The sequence below is a fragment of the Neophocaena asiaeorientalis genome, unplaced genomic scaffold, assembly GCF_003031525.2.
Source record: "Neophocaena asiaeorientalis asiaeorientalis breed wild unplaced genomic scaffold, Neophocaena_asiaeorientalis_V1.1 scaffold16, whole genome shotgun sequence".
In the NCBI taxonomy this organism is placed as follows: Eukaryota; Metazoa; Chordata; class Mammalia; order Artiodactyla; family Phocoenidae; genus Neophocaena; species Neophocaena asiaeorientalis.
The window spans coordinates 233,169-260,878 of record NW_020175446.1 but is presented as its reverse complement, the minus strand read 5'-3'; the positions used below and the strand labels follow the sequence as shown (position 1 = coordinate 260,878).

Here is a 27,710-nt window from a genome sequence, read left to right as displayed (position 1 = left end):
ACCCAGGAAGCAGAGATGGTGCAGCCCCTCTGCTGTTCTACTGCTGGTCCCGTTAAATGCACATGGGCTCACCCCAATGCCCCCAACGTCTGCATGGGACCTGCGGACGCCTGCGGCCATCAGACGCTGTCCCCTCCCCACCCGTCCTAGGCGTCCCCCCTTGTCTCCCTCTCCTGGGACCACACCCTTCACTGCAGCCAAGCAAGATGCCAGCTGATAAGGAAAGGATTAGACTATCAAACTTAAGGCATTTTAACTGAGGGCCCTCGGAGACTCAGAAGCTTTTAAAGGCCCAACATGGAGTTTTGAGGGTTCTGTCCAACGCTACACAGTTCCGTCAACGTCACTGACATATCATCGTACAAACTTGTAAAACGGGCTCTGACCGGCACGGGGTGGTAGATAAGGGTTGGACACAAACATCAACCCAGGCAGTGGAAGAATCTTCCTCCCAAGGCCAGTTCATTGTCTGGGGGACTCAGACCCGGGCACCTGCCTAAGAGAAACGGCTGCTTTTCCCCGGGTCAGAGTAAACCGACTTCCTTCACTTCATTCTGCTGTTTTCTGTTTACAAGAGAGTGAGTGATTTTAACTATGGAAATTAAATATTATTTCACACACATAAAAAAATATATACATATAAATGTGTGTGTATATATATACATGTATGTGTTTTCTTTCATCATCCGATTATTCGATTATTCCATGTTGGGAGAAAAGGGAGGATTCTTGCATCTGTGAGCCTCTCATTAATTTTACAGACTTATTTGCTAATATGCTACTTGCCAAACTAATGAAATGTAACTAAAACTCACCTCTAAAAGTACAAGTGGAAGGCTATAAAAGCAATATATACAGCAAGAAATAAAATACTCCCGGACCAGTGATTTCTTTAGTGGCTAGAGTACAAACTCAAGAGTTTGTGTAATTTCCAAAGTAATTTTTGGCTTTAAAAAGGATTCCCCACCCCCAGCCTCCTGCAAACACACACCCCTTTTCTAAGCAAATCAGTCTTTTCTCTGTTAGGGTCAATCTTTGAAAATGTTATAAAACCCCAAAAGGGAAGCCTATGTCCTACAGGTGTTACCTTTCTCATCCAAGACAAAGCTGGAGGACACACCATCCGTGTCACTGACGGACACAGAGTAAGTCCCTAAGTCCACTTTATCCAGATTCTTAAAGTACAGCTTCGAGCTGAAAGGGAAGGAAAGCCGGTATGTTAATTACTGTGTTTGCAGGCGTTCCTAAGAGGTGGTGATTGCCAACTCCAGAGTGGAACTTACTGGTCCCCCACGGTCTCGACCTTGAACCTCTCGTCACCTGCAATGTCCTCGTAGGATTTGCACCACGTGAAGTGAGAGGCGTCCGTCATCTCCTGGCAGTCAAAGCTCAGGTAGATGTCACCTTTTTCATCCACGCCCGCGCTGATCTCCTTGGTGCCTGCAGAGCGAGAATGCCAGGGAGCATCTTAGGAACACAGTATCCTTCTGAGTCTTTTTTTTGGAGGAGGGATGGCCCAGGCGGAGGGCTTGTTTTACATCGAATCATCAGGTTTTGCCTAGGGTCTACCCAGGACATCGGGCAGATGTGAAAGAGCGAGCCCTCTGGGCAGCTGATGGAAAGCAGAGAAGTTCAGGTTTGGGTTTTAAGTCATCACGTGTCTGTCCACTTCCTTTTCTGCATCCAGCACCACTGGAGAAAACCCTCTGGGCTGCCAATCCCGGCCATAACGATCCTTTTGCCCTTTGGGATCTGACCCTTCGCCACTCCTGGGGGCCCGGGCAGCGTGGTTAGGGCACTTGTTTCCCACACACCCGGGCTCTACTTTCTCCACTTTTTCCTTCGGGGGATTGTTTTTGTTTGTTCCTTTTTGACCAAGTGGACACCTGGCCCAACACAGGCCAGTCAGCATCTGTCCCTTAGGAATCAGAACTGGAGGAGACACGCCGGCCTGAGCCAGGTGCACACAGATGCGTCCCTTGCCAGGAGGACAGAGGAGCACAGAGCCGGGTGGCAGGGTATCCATGGAGCCAATCTCCAGGGAGGGGAGAAATCCAGGGAAAACATGGTTTCCGGAGATCCTTCTCCCCACGTATCCCGTGAGCTCACCCCCCTCCCCTCGGAAGCAGTTCCCCGCCAAGGTCCCCTCAGCTGGGCTTTTACTACTTTTAACCAAAAAGATTGCCAGCGGCTTTATAATTTCTGATCAAAACTCAGCAGTAACATAAAAGACCATCGTCATCCCTGCACGTTCTACTGCGGAAATGAAGACCCCGCCACCCTTGCAGAATGACCTCACGTGCCCCTTGCTGCCCAGGATGCTGGGGGGGGCGTGCAGTGGGTCTTTGAAGACATGCTGTACTGCGTCTGTCAATCCAACTCCTTCTATAAATGTGACGGGTACCGTCCATGCATCCGCCGTCCATTCACACACACACACGCGTCCCTCCTCCCAGATCACCCTGCTGTGAGGTTTGCCCTGCTAAGAGCCGAGCAGATGAGGCTCACCTGGCCTGGCCTCCACAAGTACCGGCTCTGACGTGTCTGAGGGCTTCCCCACCCCACTCGCATTTACTGCCCGGACACGGAAGATGTAGGTTTTTCCTTGGTGCAGGTGGCAGACCTTGAAAGAAGGAGGAAACATCACATGTGAACAGACAGATGAAAATGACTTCATTCTTCATCACATTTTATTACAGACGTGTTTTCTTTTTACAAATAGCCTATTCTTCCAGTCGGAATAGCCATACAGAGGAAGTGCAGAAGGGAAAAGGAGACGGGCTCATGACCTCACTTGGTCATGACCTCACTTGGGGAGAATAAACAGGGTTGCTACTGTTCTGATATATCCTCTTCTTTGTTCTTTGCATATTTTAAAGCAGAATTGAAATCATATCATCTAGTTTATAATCTGGTGTTGATATTTAACATAATTCTACGGGAGTAAATATCATTTCACATGTGATTTTTTAGTTTGTGCAAAATATCCTATCATTGGGGCAGTATCAAAATTAAACCCATCTTGGGCTTCCCTGGTGGCACAGTGGTTGAGAGTCCGCCTGCCAATGCAGGGGATACGGGTTCGTGCCCCGGTCCGGGAGGATCCCACATGCCACGGAGCAGCTGGGCCCGTAAGCCATGGCCACTGGGCCTGTGCGTCCGGAGCCTGTGCTCCGCAACGAGAGAGGCCACAATAGTGAGAGGCCCGCGTACCACACACAAAAAAATTAAACCCACGTCTTATACATCTACGGATGATGTATATTGTAATCTGCATTGATAACCAAAAATAAAATGTATATTAGCTAATTTCTAACGAATTCATTTAGCTGGATTCTGAGCAGTTTTTGTTCGTTCAGAAGACGACACTGATCTTGTTTCATGTTGTCCAACTGCCCTCCAGAGGCTGCTGCCCGTTTACCTGTCACTCAGGTGCGGCCTTTCTTTAAGGAAGCACGTTGCGTCTCTGTCTAAATCACACCCCAGAGCCCACAGCCCAAAGAATAAAGCCTCTGACGAGGGCAGCTGGGTCCCCAGGTCTAAGCCACTGTTACCACTAACCTGACCCCAGTGACTGGTGAATTGCAGGTGCTAAAAACAGAAGTATTTGGAGAAAGAGGGGACAGAGAAATTACACATCATAATTCTGTCAAATGTGTTTACACTGTGTGTACGTGTGTATGTGTGTTTATCAGAGAGACGTGCATCAGCGATCACGTGAACTGAGTGAAGTAAACATGGGCTTGGTGCGGAAAGACATAATTCTAGCATCGCTGTGGAAGGCACATCAACACAGTCCATGACCGTGAAGTGTCAGCACCATTGGGGGTTGTCAGACGGCAGGAAGCAGAGGAAACCCATCCAGATGGTCCCCACACGCAGTCGCTCCCCGTGTCCACGGAGGGGCGGGTACCTCCTTGAACCCCGCTGGCTGGCAGCAGGGGTACCAGTTTATGTGCACAGCTCCCTGGGGGCTTTGAGCTAGACCCCCGACAGGGATGAAACACGTTCCCCAGAAGACAATGCCTGAGAAGGTGTACCGTCACCTTTAGGTAGCGATGTGCCGTGGTGGCCTCGTTGACGGTGATCCACTCTTCGGAATCCTCTTCCTTAAGGTCCACGAAATACCCAGAGATGGGGCTGCTGCCAGAATACACCGGGGCCTTCCAGAGAAGCACCAGGGACGTGTCCCGGACCTCACAGAACGTCAGGTCGTAGGCAGGACCTGAAAAGTCAGGTGAGCCTGTGGACTAATTCACGAGTCCACACGCTAGCCCGGGACCAGCAGGTACGTCTCACAGAGAGAAAGGTGTGCAGGAGAGGATCCTGAGGTACCCCCCCACCTGCTGGGCTGGAAACCCGGGAATCACAGGACTCACCCAGGGAGTCTGACCACCCGGGGAACCAAGCTCTCACCAGCTCCACCAGCCTAGTACCCCAGGCCCGCCTGTGACAGTAACCAAGCCCAGGTCCAGGGGAGCCTTGAGCAGTAAAGGCAGGAGGGGTCCCACCCTAACCAATCACTCTAAGCCCCCAAAAGCCCCTGGGAACTTCTACAGCTTCTCTTTCCACTGACTCTTCCAGGGGAAAAAATTAATTTCATTAAAACAAGTATCCCCCACCCCCAAAAAATAAAGAAGAAAAGGAAAAGCCATATCATCTGGCCACAGAATTGAACAATCGTCTCAGTGTTTAGAGCTTTTCAGCTTCAGCTTCAGGTTCGTTGTTTTGTCTCACTTTGTGTTGTTCAAACCGTGAGCGTATTATCCATGGCATTAGGGGTCCTGATGGACCGGATACAGAGAAATCGATGCCCAGTCCCCGCAAGTTTGTGAAAACAGTTTGAAAATGTGGAGCCCTTAGTAAATGCAGAGATTTTGTCAATGTTCACTTTAGAACCAGAGGCCCCAAGCTCCCATGTGCTCTGGGAGGAGGAGACCTGAGTGAATACACAGTCAGTAAGGTCCTGCTGTCCCTACTCTGGCCCAGCTGGAGCCTCTCCTGCTGCGAGCTGGCCTCCCTCCGCCCCTTTGGGAGAAGTCCACCTGGCACAGGCCTGCCCTGGACCAGCCTCCGGCCACAGCATCCTCGACTCGGGGGAGCAGCTGGGGGTGGGTGGCCCCACAGCCTCACACTTCAGTGCTAACGATTCCGTGCCTGTCACTGCCCTACCTGTGTGTCCATGGCCCAGACCACAGGGCGGGGCCACCTAAGGCACAGCTCTGCCCCGGGCCTGGCATGTGGTAGTGGTGCCAGGATCTGTGCAGAGTGACTGAAGCCTGCTGGCTGCAGAGGCTGGGAAGGCCTGGGCTGGCGCCACGGAAGACCCCCTCTCCGACCAGCCCTGCGTGTGCACGCGAGGTACCCTGGGGTGAGTCCTGGAGAGACCGTCTTACCCGGTTCCGGCGCCGTCCAGGCCTCGCACTTGAAGAGCTCGCTGGGGTCCGACGGCTGCCCGATCCCCACGAGGTTGGTGGCGGCAATTCTGAACTCGTAGAGTGAGCCTTCTGCCAAGCCCTCCACCTATTCAGAGGATGTTTAAATTATAGATGAACCCACAGACGTAGAAAACAAGCTCATGGTTACCAAAGGGGAAAGCAGGGGAGGGATAAATTAGGAGGTTGGGATTCACAGGTACACCCTCCTGTATATAAAATTGATAAACGACAAGGACCTACTGTACAGCACAGGGAACCACACTCAGTATTTTGTAACAACCTATAAGGGAAAAGAATCTGAAGAATACATATATACACATATGTGAATGTATAACTGAATCACTGCTGTACACCTGAAACTAACACAACATTGTAAATCAGCCATACTTCAATTTTTCTTAATTAATTAATTAACAGGTGAAACAAAAGCTGCGTTATGACCCACGATCCATCGGGGGAAAGGGGGTATTCCTGGTTGATTTATAGATGGAATGTGAGGGTGAGGGACCTTGTCAGTAAGTCGAGTACGTGTCTGTGGAAGGTTATTGATCCACCTGCATGTTGCAGTCACCACCTTCACCCCGACACAGTTTGCCTCATTCACTCCATAAACCCTCCCCCCGGGGATGACGTGATGACCCAGGCAGGAAGACAGGCTCAGAGACAAAAGCCACAAGGAGCCAGTGGAAGAACGGTGGGCGGGACCTGACCTTGGGCCCAGGCTCTCCACCCTCCACCCTCCACCCCCCGGCGGCACCGCACCTGGGGTGTCAAGGGCCCGGGACGGGAAGCATCCTCGCCGGGGGCGGTGGGGAGTGACCTGTCTCCTCCCCGCACACTGGCTGGAGGCCCCTGAGGGGGGGCGGTGGGGAGTGACCTGTCTCCTCCCCGCACACTGGCTGGAGGCCCCTGAGGGTCCACTCTGCCTGGTCGGTGCCACAAAAGATGGAGGGAAGGCCCTGGACCAGACCATCAGCCCTGCCTAGTAGCCCGGCCACTGGATCAAACACAGCATCTGGATGACATCGTCTCTGAACACAACAGCTCCCAAAGCAAACACGAGTCACGTGGAGCCGCTTTATCCCCCGGAAGGCAGGTCTGGCCTCGTGGAATGCCGGCATTCACAACGTACGTGGGCATTTCCTCCGGAGTTTGGGACCTGACAGCCAATAGTAAGATGTCCGGGGACACGCGTGAACAAAACACCAGGGTCTTCGCACCGAGCCTGAATTTTGGCAATACGCGTCATACACAATAAAACGCATGAGAAATACGTATTGCATAAATATAGGTATTGGCACAGAATCTTGTACAAGACAGGGATCAGACCTCCTCTCCGCCTCCCGCAAAAAACCCCTCGCTTTACCGCGTGACTCCTGTGGATGAACAGGTGGGCGTGCTGCCCGGTAACCGCGTGAGCTACCGTCACCGACCCGCGTGACCCGTTAAGTAAACACCTTCTCCCTCATCTCTCACAGGGAGGAATGGGGGCTCAGGGAGGTGAGAGCTGTTGCCCGCGGGCTGTCAAGGGCTCGCCTGGCGACTTGGTTCTGCTCTTTCTTACTCCAAGTCCATGTGGCTCGCGCTCCCTGCACCCGGATGGAACGTGTAGTTGGGCAAGAGGCTCACTGGGAAGCCTGAGCACACGCCTTCCTTGGGAAACGGGGACAAACAAGCAGAGGAGCCTCGATCGTCCCCATCTCCTGCGCATCCTGCCCCGAGGCTGAGAGCTCCAGCCACCGGGCCGGAGGCCGGAAGCCGTTCACAGCAACACCTGCACCTGCAAACGACCCACCTGCCGGCTCGCCTCCTCTGCTTCACTTCTCAAAAGAAGATGCTCCGTGGCCCTAAGTTCTCATGGTGAATTGTTTCATTCGTTTTTGTTTCTGTGTCAAATTGCCTAATGGCACTGAACTCTGAGACACAGAACGGGGACCCTGCCCCACATGAGAAACTGCCTGTAAAAGGGAACGAGCCCATGAGCACCCACCGTCAGGATCCTCTCTTGGAGAGGCGAGGCGTTGACCTCATGCCAGTTCTTGTGGTGAGCCTCTCTCTTGTCTATGTAGTAACCGAGGATGGGTAAGCCACCGCTGAACTTAGGCGCCTTCCAGCCCAGGGTCATGGAGTGGCCGTCACAGTTCAGAAGGGTGATCCCGTAAGGATGGGACGGGACGGCTGCAGGAAACACATCGGGAAGGTCACCCGGATCTTAGTGCAATAATCATTAACCTACCGCGGCCGGCTCCAGCATCTCAGAGGGACAGGCAGCAACGGGAGATGGCCCTGGGTGCCTGTCCCCTCTGTCCTGTCCAGGTCTCCCTGCTCACCATCTTCGCTTGTCTTTGTCTCTTCTTTTAAAGAGAGTAAGTTTTTAAAAAGCTTCTTTCGTATATATTTATTGTAATTTCTAAATACATCTTCCGATACACACATCCATACATACATCCTCCAATATTTCAATAATGCAAAGGCCAAGAAGGACACTTGAGACAAAAGACTCTCCCCCTCCTCTAAGGAAAACCTTGAGAGAGCAGCTTTCTCCTCACGCCCATGAAGAATGACAACCTCACCTTCCACAGCCAGTGATGACCGATAGGCTGAGGCCAGTGAGTCTTAACTTCCCCCATAGTTATAGAAACTTCAGATTAACTCAAATGAGTACGAATTCAAGTTTCCCTTTTGAACACTCTGCTCGGAAATGGACCATCTTTTCCTAACAGGTTGAAGAGGATGTGTCTGTGCTTCCCCCCTCCCCAACTCCGAGCAATCTACGTCCAATCAACCTCTGTTACCCGAGATACAGGTACCCGGGAATGAGCTGGTCTTATTGCATAATTGATTGGCTTTCCTTTAGTAGGAATGACTTGAAGAGGCTAGTGGTAATGTTTGAAAGTCCCTCCTGGGAAAAACTGATAGATTATAATGAGCTTAAAATAAGAGTTAATCTTTTACTATATTGCCCACCTCAGTACCATCAGATGTGACATTCCTTGGAAATTCCAGTAACGTTATTTTATCTATTGTTAGACGAGAAATCATAATTTCTGAAGATACTTTTAGATTTAGTTGAAGACAAAAATAAAGAGCAAAACATTTCTCTCAGAAGTGAAAAGATAACACTACGATTCAAAATGTGTCTAAGAGGCGATCGTGGTCAGAAAAATAATTTTGAAAGATCACTATTTATGAACAAAGCCACAGAGTTACATAAACATTTGAAATCCTCTGGAATGACGTTAAGTTCCTTGAGCTAAGAATAGCTGAAAAGGCCATCGACGTTCTGTTTTGAACACACCGATTTTGAAAAGAGACGGTCACACCCTACAGCATACATTGTAATGGGGGCACGTGCGCTTGGAAACCAGTGTGACCTCTGATAATATTTTCTATTTTCAATTTGCATTTTACTAGCATATTATCCTTTCTGCCTCTCACACTGGCATTTCCAAGCCAATTGATGAGAGGTTTCCACAGAACTGCATGTTCTCTGTTCAACAATTTACATCCACTTTTCCCCTCCGGTAATATTCTAAACGGCATCATAAAGGTTTGTTCATGCAGAAATGAAAACGTAGTGGAGAACCGAAAGCTGGCACAGAGTCGCCCACGAATTACTTACTGAGGGCGGCCTGGACTTTGATGACGTCAGACTCCTGAGAATTCTCACTCGTCCCAACAGCATTAACGGCTTTAACTCGGAAGATGTACTGCTCGCCGGTGGTTAGGCCGTGCACCACAAACCTGACAAAAACACGAATCGGGGGCGTGAATACAAGGCTCAACGCTTTTTCTTCCTACAATAGACACAGAGAGCATCTTGAACACGCCACGAACATCTGTCACTGGGACTGAAAAGAAGTTTACTTCTTCGAGTGCCTCATGGATGCATATTAATTCCAATCAACACGCCACGTCCACACGTAAGCCAGCAACAGCCAACAACTCTGGGGCTGAAGGGAGCTGGACTCGGGGGGCGGCAGGGGCACCAGCTGCTGCCCGCGGGCCCCGGGGGTCATGAGAAGCAAAGCCCTGGAAATCCTGAGTGACCTCACTCAGTGCCAAGGCTCCCCCTTCATTTCCAAGCCCTCTGGTTTTGTCTGCATCAAAGCTCTATTCTAAAGTAGGGTTCCTCTCCTTTCCTAAAAGAACCCACGTCCGTAAAACTTAGGGAGAAGGAGTGACACCACACTGGATAAGATTTGGCTTGGAGACCGGCTTGGACACCTAACAGATCTTATGTCCTCAGTCAAGTTACCTAACCCCGGAAAGACTTTGTTTTCCCATCTGTGAAAGAGGATCATAGTACCTACTTCTCAGCACAGCCACCTCGCACACGGTAAGTACTCAGTAAACGTGAGCAATAGTTATTTATCTCCGAGTCTGCAAACATGTATCAGGCATTCACGAAATTCCTGCACTAGAATATTTGAGGTGTTTTGTTCTGGGAGCTCTTCCTGCACTTGCTGGCGTGGACTGTGCATAGCATCTAACTTTAGCGTCAATTGTGTCTCTTCTTTTCCAGCCACAGCTTTTCCCAATTTATTGGTTTTTAAAGAGTGAAGAGGGAGGGGTGTCAGAGACGTAATGGATAACCTGTCCGCAGTGGAGGATCTGACAGCTATTTTCCTAAGCCGTCCTGCGGGAACCCTAACACATCCAGGCCTTCCCTGCAGGCCGTGAGACGGGAGCAAGTCCGTGTCGGCAGGAAAGATGCTCAGCCCCACTGCAGGCAGAGCTGCCGTCGCCCCTGCCCAGGAGCCTCTCTCCACCCCCTCCCCGGCTTTGTGCAATTGGTGGCCAGAGGGAGGGCCTGTCAGCTTTGTGAACAAAGCAATTTTAAAAGTTCAAAACATCAATACAGAGAAATAAAACACCCTTCCCGTTAACTCTCCTGTTCAGGGTAAGTCTTAAACGCTGAGTACGTCAGAGGAGATGCTCTGGGGCTTTTCTTCATCGACAGACAAAGCACTTCAGCCACGGGGTAGAACTAGCTCCCCAGCTTCCAGCTCTGCAGCCCCCATGTGTGGGTGAGGAACCCGGCCCGTGATATGGACGTCACAGGTGTTCCTGCCGTGGCACCTGCACCCGAAGGCCCCGTGGGTCCCGGGGGGGTGTGCTTCTCACGTTTTCTCGGGGGTAAGGATGTCGGGTGGAGGGGGACCCGAGCAGGCAGCACCTGTTGTAGTCGATGGGCTTGTGGTTACAGGGCTCCCAGACAGTGGACCCGGCCACGCAGCAGTCCACGTAGTAGCCGAGCAGGTCCTCCTTGTGCTTCGGCTGGTCCCACTGCACCACCACTGACGTCCTTGTGTTCCGGGAGGTAACGACGTGGCCGGGGGCTGAGGGGACCACTGTGCAGGGGGGACAGGGACACAGGCTCAGCGGCACGGGAGTCTGGGGGCACGCCAGAGACCCACAGGCCCTCCCGTCCGCAGAGCTTGGGGCTTTAGATGAGATTTGGACAAGGAAGACGGTGCAGGTCAAGGGGGCACCCAGGAGGTTCCGGGCAGTCCCTGTGCTCTCTGTCTCCAAGTCGCTCCCTTCCAAAGAAAGAGATTCCCATCACAGAATCTCCTGCCCCTGCCGCCCCTACAGACCCATCCACAAAGCTCCCCCAGTGATGCACGTGCTTTGCTACCCGGGAAGGAACTAGGCTGGGATATAAAATTAGCCATTTAAAAAAAAATAGGACACAATTCTATCAGATTCAAGGGACTGCAAGGGACTCAGAATCAAACCATGGATTTCTCCCCTTGCACAATTCAGAATTTCTCTAATCTGATCTGACATCTTCTGAGAGGGAACTTCAAGACATATGGGCAAGAAACCCTGATGCATTTAGGGTTGGGTTTTTGGGTTTTTTTTTAAAGTGGCCATTGCCTAAAAATATTGCTAATCCATTGATTGGTTTCATAAAAAGAAGATGGAACTTTGGAGAAATGTTGACCAAAACAAGGCAGAGAGATCTTCATCTCTTGTAAAATGGAATTTTAAGGCAATCTGAATTTTAAATCACGTGCGACACTAACGTCTTTATCCACGCAGGTGATGGTTGTCCGACACGGGTGACGTTGTTCAGGGCCCATCCTACAGTTTGGTCACTTGCGCTAACAACTCACCGATGGTGTCCTGGGCCTGAATGGGGGCGGTGATTTCCGACGGGTCGCTCAGGCCATGCTTATTTGCTGACAACACTCGGAACACGTATGGTTTCCCCTCGGCAAGATCGAAGACAGCGTATCGGGGGGACCTCACGGCCGTCTGTGCGTTCTCCCGCTGCCAGCTTCCGCTCCCGACCACGGACTGCAAAGACAGGGGCCTCGATGGAGCCATGCTCCCCAGACCCGCATGGAGGGGAGGGGATGTCCGCTCTGGTCCTCAATTACACCGCGGGGGACCCACAGCCCACGGCACCTCCGGGGCCATCAATACCTCTGTTCTGAATTTTAGGAAAAGGAAGCCAATTTGGAGAAGGAGGTGAGAAACTACCCAAAGTTGGAAATGCTACCAGAGAACATTTTTACATGAAAGCCAATAACCTATGGAAATCTTCAGGGAATCAATACATAGGTCGTAGTTTTAGTAAAGACAGGATGAACTCTAAACAATTAGAGATAATTGAGGAGCAGACGTGTAAAATTCCATCATAACTGCTCGCATTCCAGTTTAAACCTTTTGCTCTATCTCAGCTATTATAGTAATAACAAAGGGACAGCAACCTAAATGACCAGCAGTAGGGTAGGTACATTATGACACAAAATGACACATACACATTAAATGTAGCCATTTAAATTATTGTATAAAGATCTTTACTCAGAGGAGAGGAATTGTATCATTTTGTTAAATGTAATACAGGATGCCAGTTGTATGTATGATATATCAAGATATAAAAACCGATGGAGAAAAAGACTAAATATGTCCCACATGTTAATAATGACTATTTTGCGTGATCAAATTATTGGTGATTTTCATTTTGTTCTATATAACATATACGTGTTTTCCAAATTTTCTACGCTGCGTGTTTAAGTTTTATCATTGGCGATTACTTTTAAAACTGGGATTACATGTCTAATTTAGTTTTTTCCTATAGAGATAAGCCCCCTTTGTGAAAGGAACCCTGAGGTAGTAAAAGTTGGGTGTACACTGACCCCACTAAGGCCGTCAGAAAGGACTGGGAAAGCATTTCGAACAATCCAGGCTTCTAGAAATCAGATTCCTGTTGAGAGAAGTCTTCTCTCATTTTAGCAAAAGTGAAGTGGCTTTCTTGGACTGACGCAGGCGTCCACAGTCAGAGGCCCCCTTGGGCCCGAGTATGTTCGCCATCTGGAGAGCAGGGGGAGGGGCAGCAGGGGAGCCCTGGGCACACTCAGCTGGGCCGATGGGAGAAAAGGACCCTGGGGCTGAAGGAGGCAAGACAGGGAGGGAGTGGGGAAAACACTGCTCGCGTCTTACAGCCAAGCTTCTAGAAAAGCTATTGCCCATCTTCTAAGCAGGGGTGGAGGAAGTTCTTGGGGTTCTGCACCCCAAGAACCGCAGGGCACCACTGCCTTCACCGCAGCCAAACTCTCAGCACATGAGCCCAACGTGGATAGGACAGGCCGTGCACCTTGGGCTGTGGCCACACGTGGGCTTTCCAAGCAGAGCTCCCTCGGGGGAAGACGCGTGCTTCACATTGTGCTCAGATGCCAAGCTATTAACCAGAGCGCCGCCGTTCCTAGCATCTTGTGCCTCGTCCTGACATAAAGTGGAAATACAGGACTAGACAGAGGACGCTGACTCACAACCATCCCTGTGGTTCCTTTTAGGCCTGATAGGAACTAAGGCCCCCAAAGACCACCTTGGATGGGTTGGGGCAGGACCGTCCTCCGTGAGCAACAGAGAGAGGTGGGTGCCTCGCCCGGCCAGCTCACTGGGGAGTAGCCCAGTCCAGCTCCCTCCCGGGCTCCCTGCTGCCCCTCCCTCTCGGGGTCCCTGGACACCACGGCTCCCCTCAGGCTGTCCTGGAAGCTTCCTCTCCCTGATCACACACCCTGTATTGCTGCTCACCACCCGTGGCAATGGGTAGGGAATGCAAGGGTGCCCTCGGTGAGGCAGGCCTCTCCCTGTTGTGGCCTCTCCCGTTGCGGAGCACAGGCTCTGGACACGCAGGCCCAGTGGCCATGGCTCACGGGCCCAGCCGCTCCGCGGCATGTGGGATCTTCCCAGACCGGGGCACGAACCCGCGTCCCCTGCATCGGCAGGCGGACTCTCAACCACTGCACCACCAGGGAAGCCCGAGGCAGGCCTCTTTTTAAAAGTGGGTTTGCTAGTGGGGGGTGAAATAGGGGAAGGGGAGTCAGAGGTACAGACCCCCAGTCCTGTAGTAAATAAGTCGAGGGATACAATGTACAGCAGAAGAAAGATGGTCAATAATACTGTAATTACCTTGTATGGGGATAGATGGTGACCAAACTTGTGGTGACCACCTCATAATGTATGCAAATGTCAAATCACTACATACTACACCCAAAACCAACATAATACTGTACATCAACCACGTTTCAATAAAAAATAATTTAAAATTTTAAAAGATTTTTAAATGTGTTTGCTGAAACTTGGTCTTTCTGGCACTGGGTAGGTGAGTAGGAAAATGTCTCTAAAGAGGGCCTGAGAAAGTGCCTTTCCTCCTGGAAGGGCTGACCACTAGATTTTCATGATGCAAAACAACAAGCTGGCACCCAGCAGCAAGAAGTTAACACTTGACTCTGCCCACAGGTAAGCCTTGCAGGTAAGTAGAGAAAGCTGAGGGTCATTATACCGTCTGGAGCCTGAAAACCGTTCATTTCCATTCTGCCCTCCTTCACCTTGTTGTATCACACATTACTACCGTATGAGACATATATGCTCACATTAAGAGTTACAGACTTTATGTGTATATTACACGTATTAGATTGCCTAGTACATTGTAATATAAATTTAGTATCGCAAAACCACAGTTACAGGATTCGTATGGTTATCCAGGTTTTTCAACAACGGTCCACAGCCCAATCACAGGCCAGCGATCTGAATGACTGTGTCACACCTGCATTTTTAGTGCAATTGGACAGACCAAAGCAGGAGAGAGAACACGTGGCACGGAGTAAGGATACTGTGTTTGAAATTTAGTTGGTGATGTACATTCAGTGTGTGTGTGTGTGTCTGCAACCCACAAACTATTTCTTCCTACGCGTCCAGATCTAAAAAGTCTGCAAACCAATGATTCTGTGTAACCCTTCGCCATCTGAAGTGTGAATTCCTCAACACGACCGCCACCAAGTGGCCACTCGGCTTATGAGCAAACTGAGAGCAGGGGCTGCTGTCCCCCTGCCCACATCCGGAATCCTCAGAACTTGGGAGCCTAGAATGTTCCAGCAGGAAGAAAGCTGGCGGCTGCCTCAGTGCGAGGCCCTCGTGTACAGCGGGGAGCCGGGAGCCTGACTGGCCCCCGCGGGACAAGCTCCTCGGATGCCACGCCCCTCCCAGAACCCCTCAGGCATTCACAGCTCCGCCAGTGTCTGCAGTTTCACGTTAAATAACTGACCTGAGAGCTGCCCATCCTTAAAACACACGACACAGCACCACGGGAAAGCCTACAGAGATCTGCTGCTTCAGGAAACCCACCCGGGGTGTACCTTCTCAATGAAATACATCAGCGGCTCCTTGCCACGGGGGGCAGGTGGGTCCCAGCTGAGGACGATGTATGTCCTGCTGATTTCTGAGGCGTGGACGTTGGTGGGAGGTCCTGGAACCTGAACATCACCTGGAGGAGGAATCAACACCGTGAGTGCTGACAGAAGCCAGGTCAGCCCGCTTGCCGCAGCCCATCTTAGGAGCACGACCCTCGGCTACTTTACAGGCATTAAAGGCCTCACGTATCTGTCGGCTTTTGCTTCATTTCTATTCTGGGAAAGCAAGCAAACTGCAAGGACTATTTTTCCAGAGCCAAAGTATAATGAACTGGTAAAGATCGTCCAATTACTTCTGTTTCCAATATAAGCCAGTTCATAAGAAAGGAATCTAACCCAGAATTCATCCAGAATTTCAGTTGGAAGTGGGAGAGGAATTTACCCAGAAGAAACAGGGCATTTAACCAGAAATGCAGCTCTGACTGTATGGGGAATTTGTGCAGAGAAGGTACCAGCAATGGTGTCCTGCAGCAGGGAAGCCTTCCAAGATGGGAGTCGTACTTTCTCTAAGGGCCCTCTCTGGTTGTTTTCCTCCCATTATGCCCTCAAAGCATGGAAACAATATATCGACTTCCAAAGCACATGGCTTCCCTTCCTGGGTAGATCTGTTCTACATCCACAAGCATCGCATCTATGTCTATATACTTAAAATTCCAGCGTGATACCAATTAGCAAGTAACTATAATAGAACAGTCCCATCGAAGAAGCCCACTGCGTCTCTTCTGACACACGTCTCTTTTTAATAAAATGCTAGGTGGGGCTTCCCTGGTGGCGCAGTGGTTGAGAGTCCACCTGCCGGTGCAAGGGACGCGGGTTCGCACCCCGGTCCGGGAAGATCCCGCATGCCGCGGAGCGGCTGGGCCCGTGAGCCATGGCCGCTGAGCCTGCGCGTCCGCAGCCTGTGCTCCGCAATGGGAGAGGCCACAACGGTGAGAGGCCCGCGTACCGCAAAAACAAAAAAAATGCTAGGTGTCAGGCGTGTTATGTTTGGATGTGAGAACTTTTCATGAGGGGTGGAGGTATTCCAGACGCACAGTCCCAGTCATTGTGACACAAAATATTATGAGCTTCCAATTAGATTAGCACAAGATTAAGATGGCTCAAAACGTCCCCAGGACACCTGGGAGCCCTGCTGAAGATCCAATGGTTCCCTCTGGACTGCACTGCCGTGGAGGAATTTAACAGCCGCATGGAAACGGCCCAAACAAGCCTGGGTTTCATTTCATAAGAGTCCTGTTACCGCGCTCATCACATTTTACAGGCAACAGGGGCGCAGAGGCACAGCCGTGGGCTTACCCAGGAGCATCTGGCAAATGGGCTGGGTTTCAAACAAGGAGCGAGAGAATGTCCGGAAAGGTGCCAAGTGTGCCGGGCAGAGCAGGGCCCCGGCACACCCTACACGCCTTCTCTGGATCCACCTGCCGTGTCCACACCTAAAGAGACCCAGGGAGAGGCCCTAAAGAGAGAAGACACAGATCGCCCACCCTTGATGGTGCAGCCAAGCTTCCAAACTGAGTGGTGGTGCACCTCAGAGGTACCAGATGACGCAGCAACAAACCAAGGGGGCAGAGGGGAAATGACGCATGTGATAAAGCAGTGTGAGCGTGGGGACACACCAGTGCAGAATCGCCTTTCCTGCACGTTCAGCTCCGAATGCCTTGCTGTGTTTAGACCTGGCACGTAACTTCGAGACCCAGAGGAAAATGGAATAAGGAGCACTTTATCTGAGGCCAAGACAAGAAGGAAGAATCCAGCTTTTGTCGGCAGGGACTCCCCGATCCGGGAGGATGCTTGGGTTATGCGGACTCTCCGCCCCACCCGGGGCCGTGCACTAATGAGCCTTGGAGATCTGCAGATGACCCCAGCCCCGGACAGAACAAGAGGACATGCAAACTGGCCCCGGGAGCCAAGGGGAGGACCAAGGAAGTAAACTGATGTCTGTTACCGACACTCCAACCGCTGAGAGGATCCTCAGAGAGAGAAAACGCAAATGGAGGCAAAACAAAAAGAGCGGCCACGGCCACGTGCCTCACGGGGTGTGCTGACCACAGCGCTGCTTGGTGGCGGGTCCTGCGCTTGCCTCTGCCTCCGGGTCACGAGCCTCCAGGTCTGGAGCCCTGTGCTAACGAGCCACGTCAACACCGGATGAAGGTGGACATATGAGATGGAAACGCAGCTCAGAAACGAGCTCAGGAAAACGCAGTGCTTTCCCAAGACCACACAGCTAGTGGGCGGCTCTGCAGGGGTCCAAGCCTAGGCCTTCGAATCCCAAACCCAGCTTTTCGTTCTATTGACCACAGCCTCCAGAACCTGCCCCAGAGACTCGCCTCTACGTCAGTGAAACGTAAAGTTTGTTCGGAGTTGTTAGAACGCCCAAGAGGACAGAATTCACGAGAATGAACAACTGTAAATGAGTTTGCGGCATTCGGAGCAAAGGATGAATTCAATGCGTTAGCTACAAATGACCTTTTCCAAACAGCGCAGTAAATGCTTGGATATATAATAGTAGAACAAAAACCATCTCATCATATCTGCGAGAGCCTATTCTGGCCTTTCCAAAGATGAGGTGTCTACTTTTCCATGGAGCAACTCAAGAGAGATAGGAAGATTTGGATGATATTAAAAGGAGAGCATGGATATTAATTTAAATGTTTGTAGGAAGATACCAACCAAGAGTAAAATGATTAGAAAAGATCAAAAGAGGGACCTTGAAGATGGCAGAGGAGTAAGACGTGGAGATCACCTTCCTCCCCACAGATACATCAGAAATACATCTACACGTGGAACAACTCCTACAGAACACCTACTGAACGCTGGCAGAAGACCTCAGACCTCCCAAAAGGCAAGAAACCCCCCACGTACCTGGGTAGGGCAAAAAAAAAAAGAATAAACAGAGACAAAAGAATAGGGACGGAACCTGCACCAGTGGGAGGGAGCTGTGAAGGAGGAAAGGTTTCCACACACTAGGAGGCCCTTGGCGGGCAGACTGCGGGTGGCGCAGGTGGGGAGCTTCGGAGAGGAGACCACAGCAACAGGGGTGCGGAGGGCAAAGCAGGGGGATTCCTGCACAGCGGATCGGTGCCGACCGGCACTCACCAGCCCGAGAGGCTTGTCTGCTCACCCGCCGGGGCGGGCTGGGCTGGGAGCTGAGGCCCGGGCTTCGGTCAGAGCGCAGGGAGAGGACTGGGGTTGGTGGCGTGAACACAGGCTGAAGCAGCCAGTGCGCCACAGCTAGCCGGGAGGGAGTCCGGGGAAAAGTCTGGACCTGCCGAAGAGGCAAGAGACCATTGTTGCAGGGTGCGTGAGGAGAGGGGATTCAGAGCACAGCCTAAACGAGCTGCAGAGACATGCGCGAGCCATGGCTAACAGCGCGGACCCCAGGGACAGGCATGGGACGCTAAGGCTGCTGCTGCCGCCACCAAGAAGCCTGTGTGTGAGCACAGGGCACTCTCCACACCTCCCCTCCTGGGAGCCTGTGCGGCCCGCCACTGCCAGGGTCCCGGGATCCAGGGACAACTCCCCCGGGAGAACGCACGGTGCGCCTCAGGCTGGTGCAATGTTATGCCGGCCTCTGCCGCCGCAGGCCCGCCCCGCACTCTGTGCCCCTCCCTACCCCCGGCCTGAGTGACCCAGAGCCCCCGAATCAGCAGCTCCTTTAACCCCGTCCTGTGTGAGCGAAGCACAGACGGCCTCAGGCGACCTACACGCAGAGGCGGGGCCAAATCCAAAGCTGAACCCCGGGAGCTGTGCGAACAAAGAAGGGAAAGGGAAATCTCTCCCAGCAGCCTCAGGAGCAGCGGATTAAAGCTCCACAATCAACTTGATGTACCTGCATCTGTGGAATACCTGAATAGACAACGAATCATCCCAAACTGAGGTGGTGGACTTTGGGAGCAACTGTAGACTTGGGGTTTGCTTTTTGCATCTAATTTGTTTCTGGTTTTATGCTTATCTTAGTTTACTATTTAGAGCTTATTGTCATTGGTAGATTTGTTTATTGATTTGGTTGCTCTCTTCCTTTTTTTTGATTTATATATACATTTTTTCCCTTTTTTTCTCTTTTTGTGAGTGTGTGTTTCTTTGTGTGATTTTGTCTGTATAGCATTGCTTTTACCATTTGTCCTAGGTTTCTATCTGTCCGTGTGTGTGTGTGTGTGTGTGTGTCTTTTTTTAGTATAGTTTTTCATGACCATTATCATTGGTGGATTTGTTTTTTGGTTTAGTTGCTGTCTTCTTTCTTTTTTTAATTACTTTTTTATTTTTAATATTTTTTTTAATTTTAATAACTTTATTTCATTTTGTTTCTTTTCTTCCCTCCCTCCTTTCTTTCCTTCCTTCCTTCCTTCCTTCCTTCTTTCTCTCTTTCTCTCTTTCTCTCTTTCTTTCTTTCCTACAGGGTCTTGGTGCTCTGGCCTGGTGTCAGGCCTGAGCCTCTGAGGTGAGAGAGCTGAGTTTAGGACATTGGACCAGCAGAGACCTCCTGGCCCCAAGTAATAGCAATCAGCAAGAGCTCTCCCAGACATCTCTGCCTCAACACTAAGACCCAGCTCCACCCAATGGCCAGCAAACTCCAGGGCTGGACGCCCCATGCCAAACAACTAGTAAGACAGGAACACAACCCCACTCATTAGCGGAGAGGCTGCCTAAAATCATACTAACTTCAAAGACACCCCAAAACACACCACTGGACGAGGCCCTGTCCACCAGAAAGACAAGATCCAGCCTTATCCACCAGAACACAGGCACCAGTCCCCTCCACCAGGAAGCCTACACAAGCCACTGAACCAACCTCACCCACCGGGGACAGACACCAAAAACAACGGGAACTACGAACCTGCAGCCTACGAAAAGGAGACCCCAAACACAGTAAGTTAAACAAAATGAGAAGACAGAGAAACACACAGCAGATGAAGGAGCAAGGTAAAAACCCACCAGACTTAACAAATGAAGAGGAAATAGGCAGTCTACCTGAAAAAGAATTCAGAATAATGATAGTAAAGATGATCCAAAATCTTGGAAATAGAATGGAGAAAATACAAGAAATGTTAAACAAGGTCCTAGAAGAACTAAAGAGCAAACAAACGATGATGAACAACACAATAAATGAAATTAAAAATTCTCTAGAAGGAATCAATAGCAGAATAACTGAGGCAGAAGAATGGATAAGTGACCTGGAAGATAAAATAGTGGAAATAACTACTGCAGAGCAGAATAAAGAAAAAGGAATGAAAAGAATTGAGGACAGTCTTAGAGATCTCTGGGACAACATTAAACGCACCAATATTCGAATTATAGAGGTCCCAGAAGAAGAGAAGAAGAAAGGGTCTGAGAATATATTTGAAGAGATTATAGTTGAAAACTTCCCTAACATGGGAAAGGAAATAGTCAAGTCCAGGAAGCACAGAGAGTCCCATACAGGATAAATCCAAGGATAAACACACCAAGACACATATTAATCAAACTATCAAAAATTAAATACAAAGAAAAAATATGAAAAGCAGGAAGGAAGAGCAACAAATAACATACAAGGGGGGCTTCCCTGGTGGTGCAGTGGTTGAGAATCTGCCTGCCAATGCAGGGGACACGGAATCAAAATCAAAAACACTGATTTCTCTTGCATTCCTATACACTAATGATGAAAACTCTGAAAGAGAAATTAAGGAAATGCTCCCATTTACCATTGCAACAAAAAGAATAAAACACCTAGGAATAAACCTACCTAAGGAGACAAAAGACCTGTATGCAGAAAACTAGATGACACTGATGAAAGAAATTAAAGATGATACAAACAGATGGACAGATACACCATGTTCTTGGATTGGAAGAATCAACATTGTGAAAATGACTACACTACCCATGCAATCTACAGATTCAGTGCAATCCTTATCAAACTACCCCTGGCATTTTTCACAGAATTAGAAAAAAATTTTCACAATTTGTATGGAAACACAAAAGAGCCCGAATAGCCAAAGCAACCTTGAGAACGAAAAACGGAGCTGGAGGATTCAGGCTCCCTGACTTCAGACTATACTACAAAGCTACAGTAATCAAGACAGTATGGTACAGACACAAAAACAGAAATATAGATCAATGGAACAGGATAGAAAGCCCAGAGATAAACCCATGCACATATGGTCACCTTATCTTTGACAAAGGAGGCAAGAAATACACAATGGAGAAAAGACAGCCTCTTCAATAAGTGGTGCTGGGAAAACTGGAAAGCCTCATGCAAAGGATTGAAATTAGAACCCTTCCTAACACCATACACAAAAATAAACTCAAAATGTATTAAAGACCTAAATGTAAGTCCAGACACTATAAAACTCTTAGAGGAAAACATAGGCAGGACACTCTATGACATAAATCACAGCAAGATCCTTTTTGACCCACCTCCTAGAGAAGTGGATAAAAAAACAAAAATAAACAAATGGGAGCTAATGAAACTTAAAAGCTTTTGCACCGCAAAGGAAACCATAAACAAGACAAAAAGACAACCCTCAGAATTGTTAAAAAAAAAAAAAAAAAGAAGCCATTGCTAGGAGGGAAAAACAAGTATCGTATATTAATGCATATATGTTGAACCTAGAAAAATGCTACAGATGAACCGGTTTTGCAGGGCAGAAATTGAGACACAGATGTAGAGAACAAACGTATGGACACAGATGTAGAGAACAAACGTATGGACACCAAGGGGGGAAAGTGGCGGGGGGGTTGATATGATGAATTAGGAGATTGGGATTGACATATATACACTAGTATGTATAACATGGATAACTAATAAGAACCTGCTGTATAAAAAAATAAATAAAATAAAATTCAAAAATTCCCCCCAAAATACGTATTTTATACAGGCTGGTCTCCTGCAGCAAACATCTCTTCCAATATAACTGGGCCATTTTTTACTCACTCAAACATCTGTGTTATCAGCTGTTTAGGAGGTCATAACATTCACCTTTCCTAAATTGTTTTCTTTTGTTACTTACTTGTTGGGCATCTTTCCCAGTTTCTGAGTTTTTCTGGAAGCAGAGGTTTTAACTAAGACTTTATTTTATTTTTTAAATTTTTATTGGAGTACTGTTGCTTTACAATGTTGTGTTAGTTTCTACTGTACAGCAAAGTGAATCAGCTATAAGTATACATATATCCCCCCTTTTTTGGATTTCCTTCCCATTTAGGTCACCACAGAGCACTGAGTAGAGTTCCCTGTACTCTACAGTAGGTTCTCACTAGTTATCTATTTAATACATAGTATCAATAGTGTATATATGTCAGTCCCAATTTCCCAATTCATCCCAGCCCCCCTTCCCCCTTGGTATCCATACGTTTGTTCTCTACGTCTGTGTTTCTATTTCTGCTTTGTAAATAAGATCTTCTATACCAGTTTTTTCAGATTCCACATATATGCATTAATATACGATATTTCTTTTTCTCTTTCTGACTTACTAATTTTTAAGTTTTCACTCACTGTCCTCTGTGAACTGTAGTGACAATTCCAATTAAAATCTTTGGATTCCTGGTTAATGATGCTAGATTCTACTTCCCAGTAAATTTATATTCCCAGATATCTAAGGACTATTAAGAAATGTGCACAAAATCCAATGGAAAAAAGGAAATGCAAACTTTCAAACCACAGGGACATTATTTGATAGGAAAACTAGTCCCTTTTAGTCAAAATGTTAGAAATAAAATTTTTGCTTAAAAAAATAATAAAACAAAATACTGTTCAGTCGTGGAGTCTGGGAGAAAGGACCCCAGCCTCGGCCAGGACTCAAGTCTCAGGTTGGGTCTGGTTACTCCTCTGTAGGTCCCCGAGGATGCCTGAGAGACCCCACATGAAGCCATGAAGCCAGGACTCCACTGACCTCCACTCTCACTTTCATTCCCGCCCTCTGCCCTGCTGACTTTTTAAATTCCATAGACCTTAAGCTTGACCCACAGTTTTTATTTTTACACGTGAAGAGTGTACCCACCACTCTCTAATTACAACCCTAAATCCCTAGGGTATAAGCAGCTGAAAGGAAATGGTAACGAGTTCCTTACCTTCAAGGTCCTCCTGATAGATTACGATTTCTTTATCTCCCTCCCAGTGGACTGCTGCGGAGAGAAAGGTCAGTGCTGAATTTGACGTCCAGAAAGCGCTGGATTCCCAGAATCGCGGCATGTGGGATCTTCCCGGACCGGAGCACGAACCCGCGTCCCCTGCATTGGCAGGCGGACTCTCAACCACTGCGCCACCAGGGAAACCCCCAGAATCACCTTTGCATTACGATGACAGCATTCGCACTACTCTGAGGTCCTCAGAGTTGCTGTTTTGGAAGTGGTCTCAAAGAGATCCAGGGCTTCTTGGCTCTTTGTAATGGATTCAAAAGGCCACGCAGGGGGCTTCCCTGGTGGCGCAGTGGTTGAGAGTCCGCCTGCCGATGCAGGGGACGTGGGTTCGTGCCCCGGTCCGGGAAGATCCCACATGCCGCAGAGCGGCTGGGCCCGTGAGCCATGGCCGCTGAGCCTGCGCGTCCGGAGCCTGTGCTCTGAAGACCACGCAGGTAAGGAAAATGCAGTGACCCACTTAAAACCATAATTAAGGGCCCAATCCCGTTAAGGAATCTGGGTCATGTGAAATTAAAATTCAGAAAGGGAGGGGCTTGGCTTCAACGCCTTCTGAGTCTCATCATGTGTTGAAATTACAACATCAGTGGACTAAGAAAAGTCTAATTCTGAACCAATTTAACTGGATTTCAGTGAAGAGCCTTTGGAAGATGAAGCACCTTTGTTTCAAGGTGTAAATGTCAGCCTGGCATCCCCACCCCTAACGTGACCTTGACGGCCACCCGGAGCCCATGAGGCACAGCTGTGCTGTGCTCAGCTCTGAAGATGTTCTCGAGGCTCAGATACAAGATGGGGGGAAAAGAGAAAGAACAAATCACACAAAACTGCTGGAACTTGAAGTCTGCGCGCCCTACCTTGTAACGGTTTGAGGTCAAGGGGGTCGAGGGCAGCCACAGCCTCAGAGACTCTGGAAGGCCGGCTGATCCCTGCATTGTTGACAGCCCGCACGCGGAAGATGTAGGACCTTCCTTCAAAAAGTCCGGTTACGGGGTATTTACAGATCTTCACGGGGCGGTCATTGCACTGAACCCAACTGTCAGTTCCCACTTCACATCTTCAAATAAAAAATAAGAGTAGAGAATAACAACTATATCAGTCTAGTAAGTATACAGAGCTGTATACATACATTACGCACATATATTATATATATATATATCACAGTTATAACAGGAGAACATCTCCCACTGGTAAAATGAATGCTGTCGAAATATTGATTTACACAAATAGTAGTATAAATAAACTTTAAAAGACAGAGCTGTCTAGGAAATGTAGTATATACACATATACATCCCTGAGTCACAGCTGAAGCTCCATTCCCCCCTTCAAAAACATCTAGGCAAAATCTCCTCCAAAGGTTATTTCAGATCTATCCCTGACAGTTCTCTTTCAATTTACACCACAGAATCTCTGGGTACCCCTAAGCTCCCTGGCTTGTCTGCTGCCTAGGCCCAGGAAATCAACGGTCCTTCACCCGGTGTCCCAAAGACGCATCTTTCTCCACCGGGTCACAAAGTGAGTCCTCGCTGCGAGGCTGGCTCACCATCTGCTCCAATCGCGTTAAGATGTTTCTTTCTAGAACGCTTCTTATGAGGAATCTGGAAGTCTTTAGGAAATATTAAGTCCTGACCAGAAATCTGAAAGTGTAGAAAAGACTGACCTCCATTTTTCCCAGGTTGAGCAATGTCAATACAGAAACTGCACGTCAAATTCCTGCTGGCATCCTCAGGCCGACGCCACCATGCCCAGGCCCTCGTCCTCGGAGGGAGGAACGGGGCTGAGCACAGACCTGCCGGCCGGAGCCCCATCCCAGCCCCAGGCTGGACCCTCAGCGGAGCCTGCAGGCCGGGCTCAGAGCAAGCCTGGAGAGGCAGGGTGGGATTTGATACTGGTGCCAGTTAGGCAAACTGAGCCTCAGCCAGCACACAACGGAATCGCGTGTGGGTACACAAGGCCCCGCCTGGCAGGTGATACTTTCCAATTACCCAGCCAGGAGGGACTAATAACCAAATAGTGAAGTTACCTATATCCCATCAAGAACGGCGTCACAAACTTGAGATTAGAGAAATACCTACACACCTCGTCCTGGGTAATACTCTTTTGAGGAACGTTTCCATCCCCAGAGGAATCAGTGGACACTCACCGATCAACAAAATAGCCGATGACCGGGCTCTCCTTGGTCGTGTTGGGTGGCTTCCAAGTTACGATGACATAATCCCGGTTTACATCGTGGCACTGCAGGTCCATGGGCGCGCCAGGGGCCCCCGTGACCAGGGGGTCAGCGTCTGGGGTGGGAGAGGAGAGGGGAGTCACATGATCAGGGTCCTGGGTGCGGGGGGGACAGCTGAGGCCAGCTGACAACTTCTTCAAACTCAGTGAGCTATCTGCTTGCTCTCCTCCCCCGCCTAGTCCTCACGCCCTTGATGGACTGGTGACGAGAGACAAACATGTACCGATGAGTCTTTAAACTCGAAACACTCTGTCCTCTATGACACACTCAAGTCTGTGATTTTCCGTAAACGAATCCAAGTTGAAGTTCACCTTCTGCGGATGGCATGTCATCACATAATGTCATGTCGTCCAAAACCGACCGATGTAATGATAATAACAATGAGGCCTTTTGAACACCTGAGAGATAGTACCTTAGACACTTGTGTGTTTCAGAGTCCTCCGAAGGTCTGAGGACTTAGATTTTTTTTTCCTGCAAGTCGAGAGCACACTTTGGGTCCGTACCCATGCATCCCTTCCACAGCCAATTATGGTCACAGTGCAATTACGTTTGTTCTCAACTGTTAATTACGGCGGCACTGAAGGCCAACAGAGCTATTTAGAAAGTTAATACACGGTACATTTAATTTCCTCATGTAAAATGTGTATTTATTCAGGACCTAGGGCAGCTGGACCTTAGCAGTATAAGCACCGTACACTGCCCTGTTCCCACCTCCTCAGCATATTAAAAGCTAAGGATTTCTTCACACCAAGTCAAATGTTGTCTCTCATATTCAAAGTCCTCAGAAAGTTGTCAGAACACTTAAACTCCCCATACGTGCATTATTTTCTTCCTGCTGGCTGCGCAAGCAAGGCAATGTCAGCTACTGCATTTACTGTGCTTTCACGCGGCAAAACACCTTGCTAGAAGGCACGCACGGAGAATGGAAGGCACATTTTAACGCCAACCGAATAAAAATGGTAAAACTTCGTGGACGTGTCTAAAACCCCAGCCTTGCAGGTTTATGCTGTCTGGTGGTGGGTGGGGGTGCTTGTTGGCACTTTTTTCTTTTAAGTTAAAATATTCCCGGATGATACAGCCTTTCCATCATGCATGGATCTAACTGAAATGGTTTGGAAAAAATAATATACTGACAGTGTTATTCCAGGCACATATAACCTGGAGCCCGAGATGGGCATACAGGTGCAGGAGACACGGAGAACAGGGCAGGTAAGGCAGGGGTGGGGAATGGAGGGCAGAGTGGCCAGGGCCGCGGGGAGAGGAAGAGGGGCGTCCCAGTCAGGAAAGCAGCCGCCGGACACCCAGAAGAGATTGGTGTCCCGGGGAGGGGCCGGCCGAGCCTCAGCCAGAAGGGGCCTCTATGCCCGAGGCTGTGCACAAGCTAGGGCCGGTGCAGGGTAAGGGCTTGGCTGGGGGGCACTCGCTGCCCCGCACACAGGGCTGGGGCTTCGCAGGGGGCCAGCTCCTGCTTCCCAGAGAAGTGCCCAGGCCTCTGCGCTCTACACCTTCATTGGAGAAAGAGAGAATATTTTCTTCCAAAACTGCTGTAAGAACTTTAGATTATATATACATATGTGAATATGTATGTGTGTGTGTACACATATACATACACATATATACACCTGTATGTGTGTATACATATATATAATATTATATATAATTTTATCCATTTTATACATCCCTTACATAAAAGTATGTATATGTGACATACACATCTACACACGTATGAATATATACACCTACAAGCCTATATATGATAGGCATTTATAGATAATACATAAATATCTATGTTATACATATATGTAAAGATAAATACACGTATATATATATAACATCGACCACTGTGCCTGGGATATCACGAGCTTTGTTTTCCTTCCCATGAGTGGGATGGACAGGCTCTCATGGGCTGCTGGGAGGATGAAACATGACAACACGCGTGTCTCCTGGTGTAAACGCCCCGGAGGTGTGGCCCCCGTGGTTACTGTCTTAAACACACATGTGACTGAAGTCAGTGGTCATGACAGTGTCAATCCTTCCTGCCACGGCCCTGGCCCTGTCACAAGGCCTAATTCTTCCAGAATCAGCAGTTCGGGGCTGTTCACTCCAAGGAGTCATCCTACGAATTCCAGCAATTTCTCAGCCACAGGGACACAGAGCTCCGCCTCTGCTCCATCCCCAGTGACACCTGCTTATGTCACGTATGCAATCGGGACGCGCCCAGGAAACACCTCC

The 27,710-nt window shown here is 49.2% G+C and overlaps 1 protein-coding gene across 1 annotated transcript in view; it reads right to left on the bottom strand.

Moving 5' to 3' along the window:
* The window catches only part of MYOM2 (myomesin 2), a 72,180-nt gene that overhangs the window by 27,270 nt on the left and 17,200 nt on the right, over positions 1-27,710 (bottom strand). The window contains exons 10-22 of the mRNA XM_024768082.1: positions 25,392-25,533; positions 24,106-24,305; positions 23,186-23,239; positions 15,092-15,219; positions 11,561-11,744; positions 10,618-10,792; positions 9,061-9,182; positions 7,429-7,616; positions 5,397-5,523; positions 4,047-4,225; positions 2,509-2,623; positions 1,284-1,440; positions 1,088-1,194 (exon numbers count right to left, since the gene is read on the bottom strand). Coding sequence (XP_024623850.1) covers positions 1,088-1,194; positions 1,284-1,440; positions 2,509-2,623; positions 4,047-4,225; positions 5,397-5,523; positions 7,429-7,616; positions 9,061-9,182; positions 10,618-10,792; positions 11,561-11,744; positions 15,092-15,219; positions 23,186-23,239; positions 24,106-24,305; positions 25,392-25,533 — 1,878 coding nt within the window. The remainder of the gene's footprint in view (positions 1-1,087; positions 1,195-1,283; positions 1,441-2,508; positions 2,624-4,046; positions 4,226-5,396; positions 5,524-7,428; positions 7,617-9,060; positions 9,183-10,617; positions 10,793-11,560; positions 11,745-15,091; positions 15,220-23,185; positions 23,240-24,105; positions 24,306-25,391; positions 25,534-27,710) is intronic.